Source organism: Pistacia vera, unplaced genomic scaffold (genome assembly GCF_008641045.1).
Source record: "Pistacia vera cultivar Batoury unplaced genomic scaffold, PisVer_v2 Contig1306, whole genome shotgun sequence".
Taxonomy (NCBI): domain Eukaryota; kingdom Viridiplantae; phylum Streptophyta; class Magnoliopsida; order Sapindales; family Anacardiaceae; genus Pistacia; species Pistacia vera.
The window spans coordinates 23,344-32,185 of NW_022195365.1; the positions used below are offsets into that span (position 1 = coordinate 23,344).

General features: G+C 35.8%; 1 protein-coding gene across 1 annotated transcript; it reads left to right on the forward strand.

Moving 5' to 3' along the window:
* The first annotated feature begins 942 nt into the window (after nucleotides 1–942).
* LOC116122061 (bZIP transcription factor 17-like) lies at nucleotides 943–4,287 on the forward strand. The gene is made up of 2 exons (XM_031407981.1): nucleotides 943–2,916; nucleotides 3,480–4,287. The coding sequence occupies exons 1-2, from the start codon at nucleotides 1,122–1,124 to the stop codon at nucleotides 3,920–3,922; spliced, it is 2,238 nt and encodes a 745-aa protein (XP_031263841.1). The 5' UTR covers nucleotides 943–1,121; the 3' UTR covers nucleotides 3,923–4,287.
* Nucleotides 4,288–8,842: the final 4,555 nt, after the last annotated feature.

Below are 8,842 nucleotides of genomic sequence, written 5' to 3' on the forward strand. Positions count from 1 at the left end.
AAGTCAGCACTTAAGCGTAACGGCAACGTAACTTCTCGTCAAAGTTTGTTCAGATGGGGGGCCCATATTTCATCTGCCAAAGTTTCCAGATACACTCGGTGAACCTGCATCACATGTTATGAACGTGTCATTGGGTTTTCAGGATAACAAAATTTAGTCTTCCACTCTCTGCGTTACACGCTCCTCTCTGCTCTGAACTCTGATCACTCACGTTCCACGCATCATTCCAAACCACCAATCAACCTCACATGGGGCCTATTGTTCCTCTGAGCTCCTTGATTTCAGGACACGTGTCCCTATGTTTAGAAATTAGATTGCACGCGCACTCAGTGGACTTCCGATTTATGACCCGTTTTTGGATAATAAAAACAATAAATAAGTATAAAGCGGATCGGACGGCGCGTGGCTTCACTCTGCAAGGGCGGAGAAAAAGAGTTGGAAAGTGACTTTTGTGAGGTATTGCCGTATTGAATCTGAAGGTATTATTATTATTATTTATTTCTAATAATAAATATATACTATAAAATTAATATGATTTTAAATACTTAATCTTAAATCTGGACAGACTAATACAAAACAAATAGTGGATATTATAAGATTTTATTTATGACAAGTCACTGATTTTGAAATAATATGTATTTAATGTAGTTGTAAGACTTTGATCATGTCTTTTTTAAAATAAATTTCTTTCCCTCAAAGTTTATAAGTATCTTTTTCTTTTTAATTATAATATAGAATTTAGAGAAAATTTTGACCAAATAATATGTTAAATATGTTTCCTTTATATTTTGAAGTTTTTAATAAGTAATAATTTATTTATTTAATTGATAATTATATTTACCTTTCTTAATATTATTCATTTCCCATAGCAAAAAATATAGAAAGGGATCTAAAGACAAGGCAGGTGGCGCGTGCATTAAGGAGTCACGGACAAACATTGGTAGTACGTTCCACGAGCCTTCCGCAGAAGGACCACTAAAACCCCAATCCCACCCAAAGTCTTCTTCCTCTTCGGCATTGAAGTCTTCCATTTTGAAATTTCTAACACCAAAATTTCCATTTCTCTATTTCCTTCTCCATACCGAAAACCCTAATTCAGTTATCCAAATTCAAACCACAAAATGGCTGATCCACTCCTTACTGAACCTCCACCTCCGAACCCTAATTTTTCCGATGACTTCAATTCCCTCCCAATTCCACCTCTCGATCCCATGTTCTTCTCCGCACAGAATCACACCTCCTCCTCCTCCGACGATCTCGACTTCGTTCTTGAGGATAACTGCGATTTCGATATCTCCTTTGACGATCTCGACAACCTCTACTTCCCTTCCGAGTCCGACAACTTTTTCCTCCCCGACGGTCATTTCGGTCGTTCCACATCCGATGTTGACCGAGTCACGTGTTTGAAAAATGCTGATACTAGCCCGGACGAGGTTAAACTCTCGGTTACGGCCTCGCCCGAGTCGGGAAGTTCTGCAATTTCGGGTAGTCGCCAGTTGTTAGATGTTGAAATGTACCTGAATTACTCGACATCGCCGCAAAATTCGGGTAATCAGAGCTCGAATTCGGATTCTAAATGCTGCGAGCCCTTGTCTTCTCAGGGATCCGGGAATTTCGGGTCGGGAGTTTCATCCGGGAATTCTCTGTCTCCGGATTCGGGTAATTTGGTGGTTGAGCAGAAAATTAAGGTGGAGGAAGTGAACAAGAGTATCTCGAAGAGGAAAAAAAATATTGAAGAGACGAATAGCGAGTTAAGAAGCAGTAAATATCATAGATCGTCGTTGGCTGATGAGAACTCGAATGAGAATATGAATGAGGAGGATATGAAAAGGAAGGCTAGGCTGATGCGAAACAGAGAGAGCGCCCAGTTGTCTAGACAAAGAAAGAAGCATTACGTGGAGGAGCTAGAAGACAAGGTGAGGGCTATGCATTCCACAATTGCCGAATTGAATGGTAAAATATCATTTTTTATGGCTGAGAATGCCAGTTTGAGGCAACAGTTGAGTAGCGGCAGCGCAATGCCACCACCACCGCAGGGACACCCCCATATGGGAGTATACCCGCCACCTCACATGGCGGCGATGCCTTACGCGTGGATGCCTTGTGGTACACCTTATATGGTGAAGCCTCAAGGTTCTCAGACCCCATTAGTGCCTATTCCTAGGTTGAAGACTAATCAGACTTCATCTCCTGCTAAGGCTAAGAAGAATGATAGTTGTAAAACTAGTAGTAAAACTAAGAAGGTTGCTAGTGTTAGTTTTCTGGGCCTGTTGTTTTTTGTATTGTTGTTTGGTGGATTGGTGCCTCTTGTGGATGTTAAATATGGAGGTATGAGGGATGGTGCTTCTGGTGGTTACTTTAGTAGTAGATTCTATGATCAACACAGAGGGAGAGTTTTAACGGTTAATGGGCATTTGAATGGATCTCATGAGGATAGAAGGATTGGATTTTCCAATGGGAAATTTGATATTGGTAATAGAGTACATTGTGAGAGAGGTGTTGAAAAGAAAGAGAGAGGGTCACAGGCTTCACCTGGTTCAGATGAGTTTGTTAATCTGGGCAATGCGAGTGAGCCACTTGTTGCCTCTTTGTATGTGCCGAGGAATGATAAGCTTGTGAAGATTGATGGCAACTTGATAATTCACTCTGTTCTGGCTAGTGAGAAAACTAAGGCTTCTCAAGAGGCTTCTCGTGAGTCTTCTAAAGTGGATAACAGGAGGGAGACTGGTCTGGCTCTCGCCAAAGCATTGGCTATTCCTGACAGAGGGAGTGGTGGGAGGCACTCAAATGTATACAGGAATCCTGCTGAGCGACAGAAGGCTATCTCTTCTGGTTCTGCTGATGCCTTGAAGGACCACATGAAATCAACTGCAGCTGATCGTAGACTGCAGCAGTGGTTCCAAGAAGGTCTTGCAGGTAGTCACTGTTTTCTTGTTTTCTCATTTATATTAATTTCTTCACATCTTGTTGTATCAACTACTCATGTACTGTTGAGGTACTCTTTGCTATTTAAACTTCAATGCCATGAATCAGAGATTATATAACATTTCTATTTTCCAGTGCAATTGTTTGTGACTGTTGGTAGCTGAAAATATGTGTAAGTTTTTGTTTGATCAATTTTATTTAATTGAAATGATCATAAGGGCATTAGATCATCTTTATTGATATCCATAACGAACCATTGGTATTGGAATTTTGCAGCCTTGCTCAGTAGACATAAGGGATGTATTATTGTATAATCATTCTTTAGGAGAGCCTTTTTATTTATTTTTGACATGGTAAATTCTTTGTTGTGCTTCTATTACAACGATATCTGTAGTGTGACTATAGACTTTGTAGCGTTTTTTCTTTTCCACTGTGGACGTTGTTTAACAACTTCCACTATTGCTGAATAGGATAGGCTTACATTCTAAACAAAATTTGATCTGCCAATGCAGTCTATATTTGTTCTTTGTGCTTATACCTAAGACTTTCTGCAGGGCCATTGCTGAGTTCTGGAATGTGTACTGAAGTGTTCCAGTTTGATGTGTCACCGGCTTCTGCTTCTGGAGCCATTATTCCTGCATCATCAGTTGCTAATATTTCTGTGGAAGACCGTCAGAATGCTACTCATGTTAACAAGGGGAAGAATAGAAGGATTCTCCACGGTCTTCCAGTTCCTTTTACTGGCTCCGATCTAAATATTAGCAGGGAACATGTGGAAAGAAAGTCTCAGGACAGATTTCAAGGTAATAAATCTGCTTCTTCCATGATTGTCTCCGTGCTTGTCGATCCCAGAGAGGCTGGTGATGGTGATGTTGATAGCACAATCAATCCAAAGTCACTTTCTCGGATTTTTGTTGTTGTGCTTATGGACAGTGTCAAGTATGTCACTTACTCGTGTGTTCTTCCACGGTTTGGTACTCATCTAGTGACCACTTAATACTGGAAGTGGCTGGAAGTAGGGATTGCCAACCATATCGACCACCAGCTGACAGTTTTGTATATAAAAGAACAATTAGCAGCTTCTTTTACGTTATTAACCTTTTTATGCACCGAGTTTCCTATACTAGCTTACTGTTACTGTTCTAATCAAAGTAAATCTTCTATGAGATCTGGTCATAAACCTTGTCTCCATCCAGCTTAATGTTTAGTAATTTAATCTAGGTTCTAGGTCCTAAAGGATGTTACTTTTGATGGGCAGCATATGAGGGCTAACATGCCAATGCTTATTAAAATCTGTATGGATTATGGGACAATGTTTTTAAATGTTCTACTTAATATACAGATTTTGCCAATTCTAATGTTTCGGTTTATTCTGGCCTGGCGTTGATTTTTAGTTTGTGGATACTGTGTATTGTATCAATGATAAAACTTGTTTAACTTTTGTTTCTATTCTCGTGGAATAATGTTGTGAAATGATAACTTGTTTATGACCTTCCGGGATGGCAGGAATTTTAAGTTTCCTTGCTTTTGATTATTGAAAATTGGGGAATACGAAAATAATTGCTGCAATCAAACTTATTAAGTTTTCATCTGATTAACTGTAATTATGATTTATATTTTTCAGAAGGATGAACATGAATGATATATTTCGTTCAACTCATTTAAGAATTTTACAGATTGGATGGTTTTTCACCACCTGCATGGCGACTCGATCCTAACATAGGAAATGCTTGCTGAACTACCAAAAATTCTGAGAGCATGCCAAGTTCTTCTTCATCCATTTTTCTAGTAATTAATTATCCTTCACAGATATTGTTACCGGTTGATTGTAGGTGTCCTCTTCAGTTTAAAGTCATCTCAGTATCACATTAAATTCGAATAAAATTGAAACGGAATATGGAAAAGAGTCTTTCCTGACGCCTTCCTTTCACACCAATCATTTTCTGGACGTTAATGTCAATCTCTTGGGTTTGTCTCTGTTTTATTAAGTAGTACTAGATAGGGATACATTTGTTATCAATATCCTATTTATACTTCTTAATAACTAATCCTTACCCATTTTAGGAGACCAAATCCATAAAGAATCTTATAAATTTTTTCTTACAATCTTGACGTGACAATTCACAATTAGTCAGCTCATAATTAGATAGACGAGACCTGCAATTGGGCAAACATGACTCATTGCGAGCTGACCAATTATGAATTGTCATATTGGGATTATGAGAAAAAAATTGTGAGATTGGGTTATAAATGTAGTATTACTCAGATCAAATAGTGTAGTTTTTTATAGTAATGTACTTGATATGTTGATATAAACCTCTCTGTAGTGATATTCAATATAAGAATAAACTCTACATAGTCATAAGAAATTATATTTCCAATTTGAGATAGTTATAAATAAGAATAAACTCCACATTGTAATAAGCTATAATTTTTCTAATTCTCGTCTTAAGAAAAATTATCTCCACATAGTAATAATTTTCTGTATATTTATCTAAAAGTTGTTTGGAAGAGTGATTTATGTTTTAGAGTTGTTGTTACATTTTTTAACTTGTGCATACATTACTCGCTAGCATGAACATTTTTTTTAAGACAAAATATTTATAGCTTTTCAATCATGTTTAAAGCTTCTTGGCATGAAACTTTTTATATTTCCGTACTATCATCCTCATTATTATTTTATTTCTCTTCTTGTCTAATTGTAGCTAGACTTGGCAAAACGGGTCTGGAGCCGTGGGTCGACCCTAAACCCGGATAAAAAATATAGGGTGTGGGTCTTTAATATTGGAACCGTTTTTCTTCTACCCGTACTTGGCCCGACCCATTTTGCCAACGGGTCAAGTGGGTACACCCGTCGGTGCCTGCGGGTACACGTTTTTCTTCTCAGGTTGCTTCTCCTTCAGTTTCAACTTCAGACAAAGATTTAGAGAATTTTAAGACCATGTCAATTCATTCTCAAAGTGATCCCCATGTTTTTGCCCCAAATCGCAAAATCCCTAACTCAAACTCACTCTCTATGTCTCTCATCAACCTTCTCTCAAACTCAGCGTCACCGAAATCCCTAACTTCATCGTCGCCGCTTCTCCTGTCTTCGTTTCTCATCAGCACAAAAGGACTCTGCAAATAAACCCAACAACAAAACAAAAACATAAATCACACAAATTCAAAAATCCAAAGGAAAAATTCAATCAAACAAAAACAAAAATTCAAAAACCCAAAGGAAAAATTCAATCAAACCTGTCCAGGTAAAGTTCCATCAAGATCCTTCAAAGTTGGACGATACTCGTGCATAACCCAATTGGTTCTCTTCCCCTTGGAGCTCGTTCAGTATGAAACACAAGGGTCTTCTTCATCCCAATTAACTTATTTTCCGATTTTATTTTCCGATCTTTCCCAGTTGCTTTCCAATACCCAGCATTTGTTGCTCTGTTCAATCTTTGCCTGTTTGCAGAGTCAATTCATTCTCAAACTGTTGCTTTTCTTCTGTAAATTTTTTCTTTTTTCATATTTTTTTATGTGGGTTTATTTGGTTGATGAGGAATGAAAGGACAATCAATAAAGTTTTTTAATCTTTTTCTTTGTTAGGTTCTGGGTTTATGTTTGGCTGGTGAGAAAACTTGGGAGAAAACGTGGGTTTCTTTTTTCTGTTTGGTTGGTGACAAATTTTGCTCAAAAATGAAGATTTTAAGAAGATCTGGGGGTGTAACTGCAAAAATCTAAAATTGGAGTGAACAGTACGGGCACTTGCGGGTCCACCCATACACGTATAGGGTAGGGTGCGGGTTCAAAATTTGGGCCCGTTTAAATCGACCCGTTTTGGGCCCGTACCCGTGAGACCTGCACCTGTTAGACCCGACCCGTACTCGACCCACCCACCCGTTTTGCCAAGTCTAATTGTAGTAATGATTTCTTCTTCAGTTAAAACATACATGACTTGTTGCTCATTTGGATCATTGAGAAAGACAATAATATCTATTTTATTATTATAGTGAAGTTGTCCTTGATTCTTCTCATCACTTCATTTGTAATTTGTAATTTAGCGATATAGGGGGTCCTAATTTTGTAATGCTTAAAACAATTGACAATTGTTTGTGGCTTTAGATCAATTTGACCATGCAACAACTATATTTACAATACACTTATCTTTGTTGGTTCCAAGATACGATTTTCTATCCGTTTCAAAAGTAGACAATTGAAGTGCTGAATTAAAATCTTAATATTATACTAATAAAACATGAATTATAAAATTTTTTTTGTAACTATACCTTTATTAAATTATAACTTCCTTATAATAAGTAGGTCTCTCTCTCTCTCTCTCTCTCTCTCTCTCTCTCTCTCTCTCTCTCTCTCTCTCTCTCTCTATATCTCAATTAAAATCAATTAATATATATATTTAAATATATATATATATATATATATATATACATTTATTCTTTCATTTTGTACCGCATAAACATGAATATAAAAATTTGTAATCCTAATTATTCTTTGCATCATATGTACATCAAATACATTAATGTACCCTTCTAAACCGCATTACATAAATCTCATCCCTTCCAAAAAATTAGTTATTAATTTTTTTTTTTTTTTTTTTTTTGGGGAAAGGAATTTAGTTATTTAAAGACGATGAATAATAAACTAAATAAATTAAAAATTTAAAACTTGCAATTGTCAGTGACACATCTTACGACACACTGAGTGCCATTAGAATCACAATGAGGCCATTTATCCGAGGATGTTGATGAATTGACCACTTGACATAAAAATTCGTGTCTACCAAAATTTTTGCATAATGCTTTTATACATAATTTAAATTCCCATTTTAAGTCTTTTCTGACTCTCTCAAAACGTTTTTGCACAAGTCTAAGCCCTTTCTAGGAAAAAGAAAAATCCAACCCCTTGGACATGTTTTTGTGACACATTTTAATTAATCAGTTAATCAGAACAACTTTATATATTATAATCCTGATTCTTTGGACACGTTGCTTACCAGTTAATTAGAATAACAAGGGTCACTTAATCTCATCAGCACCCATAATAATAATTATTGTTCACCCCCAACTTATTATCACCCATGATTTTTAAAACTTATGACAAAACCCTTAAAAGTGATTAGTTCAATAATTAAAGAATAATATTACATATATAAATTTTTCATTCAAGCTCATCTATATAAACTGACGTATTTTAATGTAATTTTGAATTAGAGATAAACTTAACAATTAAGTAGCTGATATGTTAAACATGCAAAGTTATCACATTAGTTTATAGGGAATAACTTTTATAATTAATTTGTATATGTAGGCATTACTAAAAATTAAAACCCTGGTTAAATACTTTCCCATTTCATTTTCTCTACAAGGACAACTTTCGGCCATTGAGATCATCTAAAAGCTCCTTCATGATATAGGTTGGTATACTTTCCAGACATTATTGTTACAAATTATTTAAGTGATCTATAAAAGAAGTGAATTATAATTACTGCTACAATAATATTTTGTTTATAGCTGAGTCATACAACCGAGTCATACAAATAGACAAAATTTTATAAAATTTATATAAAGAGTAATACTACACATATATCATTTTTATATAATATTTCTCATACGACATTATGTGGCAAGATATGATTGGCTAATTTAAAGTTAAAATTAAACTTTCATCAAATCATATCTTGCCACATAATGTTGTATGAGAAATATTGTATGAGAATGATGTATGTGTAGTATTATTCTTATGTAAAATAACTACTTTGTCTTTTGTTTTTTGTCTGTTTGTATGATTCAGTTGTAAGTATGACATTACTCTTAGGATGCGTTTGGTTCAAGAAATGTTGGATTATTGGAAAGTTAGATTACCTTGAAGATTACTGGGAATCTTTAGGAAAATGTGTTTGGTTAGTTGGAATAAATTGATG

Excerpts from the sequence above, each read along its gene's own strand:
- LOC116122061 (XM_031407981.1), top strand. The coding sequence starts at position 1,122 with ATGGCTGATCCACTCCTTACTGAACCTCCACCTCCGAACCCTAATTTT. Across the intron at positions 2,917-3,479 it reads GTTCCAAGAAGGTCTTGCAG|GGCCATTGCTGAGTTCTGGA; the intron begins GTAGTCACTGTT and ends GACTTTCTGCAG.